General features: G+C 43.0%; 1 protein-coding gene across 1 annotated transcript; it reads right to left on the bottom strand.

Annotated features, from left to right (window-relative positions):
* Positions 1-208: 208 nt before the first annotated feature.
* LOC131006540 (uncharacterized) lies at positions 209-1,244 on the bottom strand. Its single transcript, XM_057933693.1, has 2 exons — positions 697-1,244; positions 209-612 (listed from the first exon to the last, which is right to left on the bottom strand). The coding sequence occupies exons 1-2, from the start codon at positions 913-915 to the stop codon at positions 325-327; spliced, it is 507 nt and encodes a 168-aa protein (XP_057789676.1). The 5' UTR covers positions 916-1,244; the 3' UTR covers positions 209-324.
* Between the last annotated feature and the right edge of the window lie 14,052 nt (positions 1,245-15,296).

Raw genomic sequence — 15,296 nt, 5'->3', positions numbered from 1 at the left:
GCGGGGCGGAGCTGCCGCTCCACGCTGCAGGCGAGGAAGCGGGGGCGGCGGTGGATGACGTAGCGGAGGTCGGTGGCGTCCACGCGGGCCTCGCGGAGGAGGAAGGTGGAAGACAACAGCCACCGACTCTCCAGATCTGGAGCAAGATGTCGAAGACAACACCCCAGCCGCCGACTCTTCCCTTTCCACTTCAACCACCCCAAGGCCACCAAGAATTTGCTGATATCACATACTCTCTACCCTGAAAATACACAGAAAAATATCCTATGCATATATTCTGCCAAAAACAGAGCAAAATGAGCAGTTTTGAACCAAAACACAAACTCAACTGTATTTGGCTTTGGAGCGATTCTTGAGGCGTTTAGCAACGCAGTCGGGAATGCAACACTTGAGAAGCTTTCTGACATCCCGTCTCATAGAGAAGAAGGCGATAACCATAGTGATTATCATCTGTGGAAATAAGCAAGGAGCTTTAGTAGCATGTTTCCCACCAAAAAACATTTCCCTCGCGATGCCCCGTAGGATGAGGGTTAAGCCGAGGTAACTCATTCTCCCGCGCCTTAGAAGCCCTACAAAAGCCCCCGCGACACACAGGTAGCTGCCTACAATAACCTGTGCTCAAATGGATTAAACCAGACATCACAAAACACATTCATTATAGCCTAGCTACCTAAACTTAATCATGCAAACTTAAACCTCCAACTGTCTGAGATCAGTTTTTTTCCCTTTCTTAAACTTGTAAGGATGCAGCAGTTGATCAGGGCTTGGCACGGCTGCGCCCTTCATCAGAGCCCGCTTAACTGCTCCCGGATAGAGAAGGGCATTCACCACAAACTCGGGGAGGAATTCACTCGCGCAGGCCATCACCTCCACCGGTGTTTGGCAACTGCCGATTCTACATGGAACTCTGAGCATCCATGAAAACAACTAACAACTATCAACTCATGCTTCAATCACAATACTTTGAATCTGATAACTTAAAAATCAAACTCAAGAAGCTCAACAACTTTATCATGAATGTAGATACATTTAAGTTTCAGACATCATGTATTAAGCTTCACAATAGTGCAAATAAACACCATGTAAAGGCTGCATTATTCAGTACTGCCACTAATATAGCCTCTTAATGCATCATTTTAAATTAAACAGTTTAACACCACAAAAATTTCAATAGATATTAAACAGTGTTACAGTAGTATAAGACAAAAGAAACATGTTACATCATCATCATCATCATCATCAAGGGTGATAAATGCCAATCACAAAATTGAGTGCATTATAAAATTTGATACTATTTGAATCGATCTCTTTGCCTAATTCGACAGAAATAGTTCATATAAAAATCAAGATTCTACCAATTCGGAAGAAATTCCCAAATGGCAAGGTCAATATTATTTTAAAAATTGCTGATATCACATAACTCTCCACAAGTTGAATCCGACGACTCCAAGTTAGAATCGAGAGAGAGAGAGATAGACAGAGGCGTCGCGGTGGTGGTGGTTGTGCGGCGCTGCTACTGCGATTGCCGGAGATCTACCACCGCAATTGCGGCTGCGTTTCTCCACAAATTGAATCCGACGACTCCAAGTCAGAATCGAGAGAAAGAGATAGAAAGAGGCATCGCGGTGGTGGTGGCTATGCGGCGCTGCCGCTGCGATTGCCGGAGATTGAGCGGCGCCGGCGCGGCAGACGGGCGGAGAGAGGGAGAGAGAGAGAGAGAGTACATCGATAGAGAGATGGCGAAGGCGACAAGGCCGAGGCAGCGACGCTTCGCCGGCGATCTGAGCTCGAAGGGAGGGAGGGAGAGAGAGAGAAGGGGGAAGGGAGTGTACCGTGAGGGAGAAGAGAGAGAAAGAGAGTGGAGAGAGAGAAGAGAATGAGAGAAAGAGAAAGTACGTATTTTTAAAGGAGGGTATTTCTGTCTTTTCAATTAAAAAGTGGACAGTTTTTATTATTTTTATTTTAGTGGACAATTTTTATCTTTACAATATGAAAGTGGATAGTTTTATATATTAACTCAAATGAATAACTCTAAATTTTAGTTTTATTGTAAGAATATTATTTTAAATGGCCTTATATATTAAATCAAATCTATACAATATCAAAGCTCTCATATTTTTATCTAAACCAATGTGTTGTTTGTCGTTTGTGTATTACTCCATCAGTCCCACTTATCTTGAGACTCTATCCTTTTTGGGCGTCTCATCTATTTTAGACTCTTTTCTTTTTGGGTAAAAAATTTACCTTTTAATCACATTTTTACTTTCTTTACCTACACACAAAACACACATTTCTTAATTCCCGTGTCTAAAAAAAGAGTCTCATTATAGGTGGGTGTTCGCTATTATTTTCACCACGCCGCAAGTATACGGTATAGTTGCAATAAGTGGAAGCAAGGTCGTATCCCACAAGGATTGGTGAATTCAAACTTCTAAATACTATTAATAAGTTGTTTTCAATCATGTAGTCTTGATGAGCTCATTTCCAAGTCTTCCCCTTCTTTCTTTAATTCTGGTGTTGTTCTAATGTATGGAAGAGAGAAAATGGTAGAAATGGAGGCTATGGTTTGGAATTGGAGTGTTAGGGAAGATGAAAATGTGTGGGAAAGATGATGGATATGAAGAATGGGGGGAAAATGAGTTTTAGAGCTCAAATTCGCGTCTGGGGTCCACTTGGGGGAGCCCCGCCTTTTTCCCGCGGTCACAACCCGTGACCGCGGCTAGGAAACGTGGGAAAATAGCAGGGAACCCGCGATCCCACCCCGCGGCCGCGGGTGGTGACCGCGGGGGTCCTTTGGCGTCGAGGGCGAGTTTGTCGCGGTCCCTCTCCGCGGCCGCGGGCTACTGGGCTCTTTGCGCAGTCTGCTCGTTTTGCTCCGTTCTCCCTCGTCCGGACTCGGATTTGGTCGTCGTTTGCGCTCACGGATTCCTCTCGAGACGTACTTTAATCTCATGTCTTCAAAATCCTTCAATTAGTCCTTGATTTTTCCTGAAAACACTCCAAAAACTATACCAAGCATCAAATCTCAACAAAGCATAACATTAAGGTACAAACAAGCACTCACAATCAAAACATGAAGAAAAATGACAACAATTCATGTGGAATTGGGGTATGAAAACCATGTTTGTCAACCTCCCAAACTTAAAGCGTTGTTTGTCCCCAAACAACAAAGAGAAGAGAAATAAAAGATAACTAACATGTGAGAATGAATTGGTGTCATTTCAAGGGCTTCAAATTTTTTTAAAAAATATTTCAAAAGTGTATCGCAAGTAGAAATGCATTTCAAGAGATCACAAGTGATGAAGAGTTCAATATTATGGCCTCCAAGCTTGAATCCTCACAAAGGTGGATGTTTCAATGATGCACTCAACTCTCAAGTGTTTAGATTGGAAGTGTTTGCACTCAAATTGAATCATGTATGCAATCTTCCATAGGCTTGCCATTTAACTCTCTATACTTCAATGTGTTATAAATAAAGATCAAAAAGGGCTTTCATTGGGTTGTAATGAGGGCTCTTTGGTAAGGTGAGTAGTTTTTTAGGCAAAGTGACTCATCCCACAATCTATCAATCACAATGAACAAATCAACTTCACCATTTCTTTTATCAATCAAAAACCAAAATCCCTACATTTCATCTTTTCATCCTTAGTGATATCTATCATGGATATGATTCAAAAGGCAAATCACTCCCCTTTATGCTCTTTTATTCACATTCATTTTCATTTCTTTTTCTTTCTTTTTCTTTTTAAGCTCATAGGGGGACTAGTGATTTTCACTCAATCAAAGCTTGATAAGCAATTTCAATCATTTTCCAAACTTTTTTCTTCATCAAAGCAAACATTAACACTCCAAGTTCTACCCCTTTATCATTGGTTCATTCAAAGAAAGGGTACAAAGCACAAAAAGGGTAAACTATGATCATATGGGAATTTGGACACAATTTGAGTTAAGTGGCTAACAAAGATAGCCTTAAATCACTTCAATATTAACAACACATCTACTTTTATTTTCAAGAGAGGACTCATGGCAAGTGGTGAAGTCTAACTTTCGAACCTATCTAAACTAACCGGAAAAAGAGATCGGAATAACCTGTATTGCAGTGTGAAAGAGAGTTTGCTTGAAAGCTTGCAGATCAGATTTCTTAAGGTAAAAGTGCGTATCTGATATATTGATTTACAAAGCGTATTTATAGGATTACATTAGGGCGAAGGGTAAAAGGGGCTTTTCATGTCGTTCACGTACTCCACATGCGGCGTACGTGAACGTTTCTCTCTCCTCTAACAAACTCTCTAACTACTTTGCAGCTTTTTGTTGAACACGTGCTCTCTTCAAGCTTTCACTGCTGGTTGTTTTCACTCCCTGGGTCTTCTCCGTATGTCGCTTTAGTGCCGCGCTGTCCTCTCTAGTCTGCGCAGACATTCGCGGCGCCGCTATCTTTATGATATGGCCTTGCCTCTTTCGATCCGAGTGGGCTTGGAGTTTAGACCAGCTTCTTTCTTAGTCTGCGCCGACATTAATTGTCGCCGTTGTATTATTTCGACGATCGTGTGGTGTATTCACGCTTCTTAAGTCGAGTGTGCTCCAGGACTAAGTCAGCGCCGCTGTCCTTGTTTGGGGTAGGATGGCTGATGGGATCCTCACTCCTCATCAGCTACTCCCCCCTAGACTACAAAAAAGAGAACTTTGAATTTTCGTAGCTGTGCTTGAAATCAGGCTTCCTCTAGTCTAGTCTGCGCCGACTCGTATCGGTACTGCTACTTTGCCTTGATCGTTGCGTGACACGGCTCTGCTCTTCTAAGTCGGGTATGCTTAGAGCTTGGGTCAGTTTCTTTCTCAACCAATGATGCCTTGGATCTGCGCTGCTTTCTTGTCAAATATGTCTTCTGAGCCGAGTATGTTGAGGGCCCCGAGTCGGCGCCGTCGATCCGTAAAATGGCTGGTGGAATCCTTATTCCTCGTCAGCTACTCCCCCCCTGGTCTACGAAAAAAGAGAATTTTGAATTTTCGTAGCTGCATTGGTTCTTCGGGTTTCTTCTAAGCGGCGCAGGCGTTAGTCGGCGCCGCCTCCTTGGTATTCCTGGGGTGAGAAGTTTTTGAATTTCTTTTTGTAATTGTACTGAACATTTGGTGCTTTCTTATCTTCGTAGGGTTTTTTCCTCTGTCTATGACGTCTTGTCATTTAATGACTGATACCTTTGCTATTCCCCGCACGCGTCCTTTCGCAGCCCCAGACTCGATCTACACCCTCCCTTTTCAACCGCCATTTTCGTGATTAAATCTGGACCCTTGGGTTTTTAACCCTAATGATTTCCCTCCTTTTCGGTCTTTTCGAATCCACCTCCTCTATAAATGTTCGTTCTCTCTCCTTTTCCTTCTTTTCTTTCCTCCTTCACTCTTCTGTGTTTTTTCCCTGTTTCGGTTTCTCCTCTCCCCCCGCCGGTCGTTCCCCTTCCTCTTCTTGCCCTTCCTGTCGCTAGGTTTAACCAGGTACCTCTTCTTGCCCTTCCTGTCGCTAGGTTTAACCAGGTACCTCTTCTCTCCCTCCTTTAGTTTTGCGATATTTTACTTTTTTACTTTTTTTTTCTTTTAGCGGTTTCTTCATCCCCCTTTCTTCCCCTTTCTCGCCCCGTGCTGTTTTCTTGTTCGCAACTTTGCATTATCCATGGCCGCTTTGTCTGCACTCCCCCAATCCACTCTGTCTGCCCGGTCCATGAAGATGATAAGGGATGCCCTTCGTATCGATGTTGGTGATTCAGATTACAAGATCCGGATCCAGAATCTCGCTAACCCTGATTCCGATATGCCTAATACTTTCCGAGGCATTAATCCTGATGTTATTCCAATCTAGGTCGATCAAGTTGATGCTGGACTGCGCATCCCTTCTTCCCCTTTTTTAATTGAACTATGTAATTTGTATGGCATTCCCTTTTTTCAACTTTCTCCTTCTTCTATTCGTCGAGCCCATGTGCTACACATAGTCTGCGCCGCTAACAATTATCCTTACAGCGCTGCCTTATTCCATAAGACCCATGTTCTGAAACGAACAGGGTCCCATTATAACTTCACCTCCAAGGCTAGGGGTTATATGGCTTTTATGAAAAAAATGACCTCTTTAAACAAAGATTTTCAAGATAAATATTTCTTTGTCCAAACCCGAAATGGCACTTGGCCAGACATCATCGGCGCCGATGCCCAACTTCAATGGCATCAAACTAAACATCTCACCCCTTCTAGTTCTGCGCGTGTCACTGATATTGAACATATTCTTCTGACGCACTTGGCCGAAGCCCGGGTCAAGGAAGTTTTGGATGTGAAGGTGATGGTGACTAGACCCTCTGTCTTGGCCGGTGCGGGCTTATTCTCCCGCTATCCCCTGTCTCCCGAGGGTATTAAATGTGTTTTAACATTAATACTTGTCCCGTTTTGCTTTTACGTCCGCTCCTCTTTCTTGTGAATGTCTGATTTGTTCTTTGGATTATGTTTCTGATGTGTGTTCCATTTTGTTTGCTCTGTGTTAGGTATGGATACGTGGAAAACACCGTCGGTCGGTGTCATTGATAGTTTCAACTTCTCTCAGAGGGGTGCTGTTGAACCATCTCCAGCTGCGCAGACTGTAGGCAGCACCGCGCAAGCCATTGTCGCAGGGTCTTCCGGTTCTCGGCGCCCCCTAGTTAATCCCCTCCAGCTTCGTGATGAGGATACCGAAAATGTGGAAGAGGATGATCCTCCAGTTCTGAAGAAACGAAAAGGTGCTTCGACTAAGAAGCAATCTCAGCAGAAGAAAAAGAAAGCCACGACGCCTGCGGCGCAGCCGGAAACCGTCGTACTATATTCAGAGGATGCTACCTCCTCTGCTCAGATACCTGTTTCTCCTCACCGTCCCCGCGATGTTGGAGTGCCCTTTGGAATGGGGATCGCCCCTCGTGTCCTTGGAGATCTAACTGGTGAAGAGTGTCGGTCTCAAATGATCGCCCAGATTGCTCCGGCTGATCTTCAAGCTCGGGAGCCCTTGAGCCGCCAGCAAATGGCAGATGGCCTTGTGATGACAATTGAGACGGTGGGCTTATTTTTGTTTATTCTATTTTCGCTTTTTTTAGATGTGTGTTCCCTAAGTTTCTTTGTTATATCGTTTGCGCAGGCTAGGGTTGAATGTTTGGCCGTTGCTCGGAGTCTTCTCCGTGCAGAAGGCGAGGTCCAGGCCAAAGATAAGGAGTTCCTAGCAGCGCTGGCCCGATGTACTACTGCTGAGGAGGAAGCTCGCCGTTTGCGAGAGGAAAATGAGAAGCTGAAGGCTGAGAGGTTGTCAGTTGATACGGAGCTGGCTCGGGTTCAGGGAGAATTAGCGCGTGTGAAGCATGAGAAGGAAAAAGAGCTCGCAGTAGCCGCTCAGGATCATGCGGAGAAGTTGGCTGCCCTCAAGCAGGAGATCGTGGCGAAAGAGAACGTGGCTTTCCAGAATGGCATCAAGCAACACCGGCTGCGGTATTTTCTTTCCCCGGAGGGTCATGCGTTCTTGCGTATCATGTTGCAAGAGACCATCATCGCATTCACCTGTACCCCCGAATTGCTGACTGCTGCAGCCCCAGCGTTGCAATGGCTTGTCAAGGAGTCTACCCAGATTACTCTTAACTTGACCCAAGCTTCTCTTGAGCAGAGAGCCTTGTGCGAGAATGATGCGGTGCTGAACACCATCGATTCTAATGCTCTTGGAAAAATTTTGGGTATCCGTGCTGACTCGCCACCAACTCCTGAGTGGTGGTTCCCTGTTGTAGACAAGGCCATCAACTTGTTTGTGATGGGCCGCGGTGCTAACCCTCCGCCTACTCTGCCTGCTCGGCCCTTTATTAGGACGCCTTATATGGACGAGATCCGCTCTCGTATCCGATCAGTTCGGGGTAACTACCCGGGTGGTGGAGTGTTCTATGAGCCAGCTCCCGTGGTCGTGGCGGCGCCGACCTCTTCCGCACATGAATCTCCGCAGCCCGAACCTTCCGGTAGGGACAGCGGCGGCAACACGGATGAGGAGATACAGATGGAGAAACCCCCAACTCCGCCTTCCAAACCTTAGATGCTAGGACACTTCTGCTTCTGGACTTGAAAAACTTTGCATATTTGTACTGGGATTTTTAACTGACGAGAATTGGTGTAATTTGTTTGGCTCTCGTATGAATATTTCCTTTTTGGTATCTTCTTCTTCTTTGTAGCTATTCTTTATTTCGCGTTTTGTTTTTGTAAATGTCGTGTGTTACTCATAAATTCTCTGTTGCTATTGTGCAATGATATTTCTCGAATCGGATTACTCTCCGAATGATAGCTAGGGCCGTAATCTCGATTGATGCTCTACACCCCCATGCTCATCAAAATGTTCGGACTCGTGGTTTAACCATGGAAATTTTGGCTGATTCTTTGGACAAAACGTTTGTCTGCGCTGACTCGGGACCTCGGTCTGCGCGGACTGGGGACCTGAACCATCGTCTTTCAAGCTTTGCAGTTAGTACCTCAATCGCTACCATTGGTATCCTCATAATGCCTTAGACTTTGCAATTCACACATTGTATCGTGCAGTTAATGTCTTAGACATCGCAATTTATGGCTTAGCTTATGCAATTAATGCCCTCTATGAACCAGCTCACATATGTCGCTTGTTATCTTTTCATCATTCATTCGCAAACGCTGGTCAACATTTATTTCACATTTTTCCCGTTGTTGCCCTAGGCAAATGTGTTGAGATTGGACTTGGTAAAACTATGGTTGCATTCTTTATTAATGCTTCATGTGTTGGAGCGTATTTGTGCCTTCTATTTTGATTAAGGAGGCCTCGACTGAGCAATCGCTTTATCGCGTCAATCGGCGCCAACTTGAGGTTATCATCTGCGTCTCTTAGATCGTTATAATTCTTTGTTTTCGCAATTTATGCCCTTATTCTGCGATCAATGCTTTTGTGGTCGTGTCCTATATTCTTGCTTGTGATCAATCGCCTTGAATCTTAGGGGTGATGTTTTGAGTGAAATCGGCAGCAGCGGCACAGATGAGCTCTTGCCAATAATGACTTCCTCGTGCGATCCATGCTTGGAACTTGTATGATTAGTGCCCTCGTCGTGTAATTTATGCCGTGAATTTGTGCAATTAATGCCTCGAATTTTGCAATTTAATGCCTTGAATTTGTGCAATTAATGCCCTCGTCGTGCAGTTTATGCCTTGAATTGTGCAATTAATGCCTCGAATTTTGCAATTTAATGCCTTGAATTTGTGCAATTAATGCCCTCGTCGTGCAGTTTATGCCTTGAATTGTGCAATTTATGCCTTGAATTTGTGCAATTAATGCCCTCGTCGTGCAGTTTATGCCTTGAATTGTGCAATTTATGCCTTGAATTTGTGCAATTAATGCCCTCGTTGTGCAATTTATGCCTTGAATTGTGCCTGCGCCGTCTTCTTAACCTGTGTTGTAAATTATGTTGAAGAAAACATAAGAGGCGAATTTCCCCTAAAACCATAGATCTTTATTGATGACGACCATGGCCCCAGACCTCATTAAAACCCCTGTGGGGAAAAAGAGTATCTGGTCTACATAATGATGGGACATGAATGAGATTCACACATAGAATTTCTTGAGGTGGTTGATGTTCCACGGCCTCACGAGAGCTCTCCCCTCTTGATCAGACAAATGATAGGCTCCGCCTCTTAAGACTTCGGTGATGATATATGGTCCTTCCCAGTTAGCTTCGAACTTCCCGGTAGCTCTCAGAGCATCCGCGCGCTTGAGTACTAGATCGCCTTTCTGGAATCGGCGCTGCTTGACCTTCTTATCATACCCCGCTTTAATAATGATTTTGTACTTGGCAGCCTTGACTTGGGCTTCTTCTCGCTTTAGATCTATGAGGTCAAGCTCAAGCCTGCGCAGTTCTTCATTCTGTGCCGGATCATATGTACAAATTCGATGTGATTCTAACCTTACCTCTGCTGGAATGACCGCATTTGAACCATAGACCAAAGTGAACGGGGCTTCTCCTATGGCTGTTTTGGGACTGGTACGCAGCGCCCACAGGACCGTGTCCAATTCCTCTGCCCATCGCCCTCTGCTTCTTTCCAATCTTTTCTTGATCCCTTCACAGATAGTGCGGTTAGCCAGCTCGACTTGACCATTGGCTTGGGGATGGGCTACTAAGACGAATCTTTGCTCGATGTCCATCCTTGAACAAAAATCCTCGATTCTTTGACTAGTGAACTGTGCTCCATTATCTGATATTAGAACTCTGGGCACCCCGTATCTGCAACAGATGTTTTTCCAGATGAACTTTTCGACGGTGGCCTCATCCACCCTTGTTATAGCCTCTGCCTCCATCCATTTCGAGAAATAGTCTACTGCCACTATCAAGAAACATTTTCCTCCCGGTGCCGTTGGCAGTTTACCCACGATATCAATTCCCCATTTGTCGAAAGGATATGCCGAGTACATCACCCCCATTTCTTCCCCTGGGACGTTAATTCTTGGTGCATGTTTTTGGCAAGATTCACACTTCTTTACATAAGCTTTGGTATCCCTGTCGATGCCAGGCCAGTAAAAACCTGCTCTGATGATTTTTCTGGTCAGGTCTTTGTATCCTGCGTGGTTTCCGCAGCATCCCTGATGGATTTCCTTTAGAGCGAATTCTGCCTCCTCCGATGATATACATTTAAGGAACGGGTTTGTGAAAGATCTCTTATAAAGCTGGTTACTGATCAAACAAAAATTCTCATATCTAGCGTATTTTGCTGTGTCTCCCTCCATTCTTTCTCCTGTACGTAAGAAATGAATAATTGGGGCTCGCCAATCATCCCCCACTTCGACTGCGCAGACTTGAATCTCTGGGCTCTTCTTTGGCTCAAATAAGAGCGTGATTTCGTCATTCCATGATTGTTCAACGGCGCTGGCCATTCTTGCTAGTAAATCAGCCCTTCGATTTTCCTCTCGGGGTACTTGTACTATTTCCAATTCTTCAAATTTTTCCTTGAGTTGTTGCATCTGATCATAATAAGCTCTCATTCTGTCATCGCGAACCTCACATTCACCTCTCAGCTGCTGGGCTACTAGTTGTGAATCAGTCTTGATTATTGCTGTGTCGGCTCTAAGCTCTCTCAAAATATGGGCGGCCCTTATCACTGCCTCATATTCTGTCTCATTATTCGACAACTTGTCCTCGAACTTGATTGCAAACTGGTAGGCTCCATCCTCCGGTGATTCAATGTATATTCCGACTCCGCACCCTTCCTTAGTGACGGAGCCGTCGACCTGCGCCGTCCATGGTCCTCTCAACGGCCATCTCGTGGTCTCTTGAATGAAGTCAGCCAGGGCCTGTGCTTTGATGGTTTTGTGAGGTTCGAACGTCACGTCATATTCGCCCAGTTCAATGGCCCATTTTACCATTCTTCCTGCGAGGTCTGGCCTCCCCAGAATTTGTTGAAAAGGCAGTGCTGTTCTGACGATAACTTTATGTGATAAAAAATATGGGCGCAACTTTCTTGCCGTGATCATGATAGCGTAAGCTGTCTTCTCCGCTGCGGTATATCTGATCTTTGCTCCTTGGATGATTTTGCTCACAAAGTAGACTGGCTTCTGCATGCCCCCTTCCTCCCGCACTAGCACAGCGCTCAGAGATTCTACCCCCACCGAAGTGTATAGATATAGTGGCTCCCCCGGTATCGGCTTGGTCAGGACGGGTAATCCTTTGAGATATTCCTTGAGGTCCTCGAAGGCTTGCTGGCACTCGTTACTCCACTCGAATCGACTTCCCTTTCTCAAAATTTTGAAGAAAGGCAGACTTCTTTCTGCCGACCTTGATATGAACCGACTTAGTGCAGTTATTCGTCCGTTTAGTGTTTGTATTTCTTTGATGTTCCGCGGCGCCGTCATGTCGATAATAGCTCGAACCTTGTCTGCATTCACTTCTATCCCTTCAGGTGTAACCTTGTATCCCAGGAATTTTCCCGACTGAACCCCGAAAGTACATTTGGCCGGATTGAGCATGAGTTTGTGTCTTCGTATTACCGAGAAAATTTCCTCCAAGTCATCCGCATGAGTGCGTGCTTCAGCGCTGCGTACCAGCATGTCATCTACATAGACCGACACATTCTCTTTCAATTGGTCTTTGAAGATTTTGTCCATCATCTTCTGGTATGTAGCCCCCGCATTTTTTAGTCCGAACGGCATACTCACATATGCGAAGATCCCTGCGCAGACTGCGAATGCTGTTTTAATAACATCCTTCCTGTACATCTTAACTTGATGATACCCTTGGTAAGCGTCCATCATCGATAAGAGTTCACACCCTGACGTTGCGTCCACTAATTGATCAATCCGTGGCAATGGGTAACAATCCTTTGGACAGGCTGCATTGAGGTGTCGCAGCCCGATTCCCGACATTAGTGATAGTGGGGTACGAGTATCGATACGACTATTTTTAAAAGAATAAAAGATAAGAAGAATAGGTCGAACATCAAGCAGAAGCTCGCATCAAAAGGTGTTAAGGAAATCATCATAAAGGAACCCAAGGGTAAAATCGTCAACGGCGTTATAACTTTTTATTTATCAGGAATTTCACGAACAAAAACAAAACGGGTATCGCTCATTTTTCGTAAGGAAGCATAATATGCAGAGTATTGCAGCAAAAGGCGAATCGATTATATGTATGAAGACATATAACCGTGAGTACATTGCTTAAATTCAAAAGAAAATCAAAGTATATATATATATATATATATATCAATCATCAAGACTTTATCGTCAAAATGGAAATGCGATAAAGTAAATACATCCTCTAACAATTCCCCACCAGCACCAGTCCAATCTCGCTCCTCGCTTAGTCTGCACATTTAGAAATACATGCAGGGCGTGAGTACATAATACTCAGTGGGCAAACGCCGAAAAAAAGAAAGGCGCTCTTAGAGCTATATGTTTGAAGCTTGCCACATCTCAGCAATACACAGAAATAAGTTAGCATAAATGAATCTGTGCATGCAGTTTTCATAATCAACATCATAATTAAGTGTCTGCAGACAAAGAAATCGACATGTATGTACCGCATCTACAACTCATCATCATAATTAAGGTACTGAGAAGTAGGTCTCCTTCTCAAGCACCGTGACCGGCCGACCCGAAGACGGCTCACAGTCACCTCTGTGTACACAACCCCGCTTGTAGCAAGATCCGAATTCGTCTCATCTCATCAGTAGAGGGTAACATATAAGCTCAACATCAAAAATTGGCAAGTCAAACAGTTCTCAAATATCATTTATCTCAAATCATTTGATAAGCTCATAACATCATTAAATCATTTTAGAAAGCTCATACGATATACGTATACTCAAAATATTGCCCACCTGAAGACCTTACTCAAAATCTCCCGTCAAAGCGGAGTTACTTACTTCCTTGCTCTGCTCGTGTCTTCAGGGATCATCATCATCATCGAGGGTTCATGTCATAAAATGAATCTCGATTAGAAACTCAATTTCTAAATCCAATCTCATCTTAATTATAACTCCTCACTCAACGTCTATTTACCCATTAAAACTCAATCCCTAGGTATACTTGGCTTCTAAGGATTCACACGTCCTATTATCGACTTAACTCTCAACTTGGCTCAAACTCATAGCAATCAAGCACATAAACAAGTATAAACACTTAAGCATATGAAAAACACACATAGACAAGTCAAAAACAAACTTCACTCTGCACTGACTCAACTTTAAAACCTCACCAGACTCTGTACCGAACTCCCCTGGAGTCGTAATTTATATCAAAAGAAACATCTTTGAGTCTAGTTTCATTTAAAAAAAAGTAGAGTCGAAAACGCCAAGTGGTTTGGGAGATATAACTGTTTTACTACAGTCTACCATATTCGGCAGTTTTGAGCAATCGGAAACTTTGATTTTTGAAAAATAGTAAATGTTGTCAAACTGGGCTCACATTTGGTGTATATCTAGCTAACCCAATAAGGTTAATACCATAAACATTTGGGAGGCTAGATCACACAGGAAGACACTGAAAATAATGACTCTTTCCCCTGTTCTCTGAAATTGTCTGTAGAAATGTGCAGTTTAAGTTTTTCATTTTATAAAAATAGTAAAAGAAGTCCAAATGACTTGAAATTTTACAGGGGTGCTAAAGACTCATGTGGGGACTTGGTATAAAATTGTCAAAGCTTTTCGACATCGACAAACCGTCGATCACAGTAAGTCAGTAGGCCCACGAAATCACCAAAATCTCATCTCAAACTCTTAAATGCTCAACTCAACATTCCTTCAAAGAAAACTTATCAAGACTCATTTTAAACACTTATAGCATTCCAAAAACATTCAAGTATAACATAATACTCATCATACTCAATTTAACTCTCCTCTTTTACATCTTAACTCAAATCTCAAAGAAAACGTCTCAACGAACGCATCAATACAATTCTCTTTTCATTCTCATGCTCAAAATCACTCCATCATTCATTAATGACCTCATACCTCATATAACTCATTTTACACATATAAATCTCCCTTTTTATCATGGATACTAAACTCTAATGACAACTCATATATCAACGCAAACTCTTAACAAAAGCATGACAAGCGTTCACATAATGATCATCAATCAATTAGACCTCATTTTATCATTCATTGACTTCTCAAAATATGAAAACTCAAAAACTCATTCAAACTAAACTAAGTCCAAATTTTACTTAGCTTACAATAGACTTAATCAAACATATTAAAACACTAATATCATGCTCAAAAACATATACCTTACGACAAATCACTTAATAGGCACATAGACAAGAAAGTCCTAATTTTTATTAAATTAAACTCTTTGAAATTTTATAAACACACATGGATCTTTAATCTCATCATATATCTATCAATTTTAATCATTTAAACTCACATATACTCCATCAATTTACAAATTAGAGCATAGATACACATATCCCTAATTTTTAGTAAACTAACTCATATCAAAATCATCAATTGACATCATATACTCAATTTACTCCATCAATCATCATCATATACATCTCATGGACTCATCTACATCATCAATTCATCATTTAAATCATCAACTCGAAAGATCCCAATTTTGGGTAAACTAAACTACATCAAACTTTCACATCTCTAAGCACATACTTCACAACACCCATCAATCATCAACAAACATCATATAAAACTCATTTTTCACCCCAAATCAAGAAAAGAAAAAGAAATTTTTTTGAAGGGTATGAGACCCATATTTTCGAAAATTTAGAAAAAAAATGAAGGGGGTGATTTTCTTGCTTCAAACT

Source organism: Salvia miltiorrhiza, chromosome 1 (assembly GCF_028751815.1).
Source record: "Salvia miltiorrhiza cultivar Shanhuang (shh) chromosome 1, IMPLAD_Smil_shh, whole genome shotgun sequence".
In the NCBI taxonomy this organism is placed as follows: domain Eukaryota; kingdom Viridiplantae; phylum Streptophyta; class Magnoliopsida; order Lamiales; family Lamiaceae; genus Salvia; species Salvia miltiorrhiza.
The sequence above is the reverse complement of the archived record's forward strand: the minus strand, read 5'-3'. Positions and strand labels throughout refer to the sequence as shown.

Bases quoted from the DNA above. Each gene is read 5' to 3' on its own strand.
- LOC131006540 (XM_057933693.1), bottom strand. From the start codon at position 915: ATGCTCAGAGTTCCATGTAGAATCGGCAGTTGCCAAACACCGGTGGAG. The intron at 613-696 runs GTTTAAGTTTGC...ATTTGAGCACAG, and splicing joins CTGATCTCAGACAGTTGGAG to GTTATTGTAGGCAGCTACCT.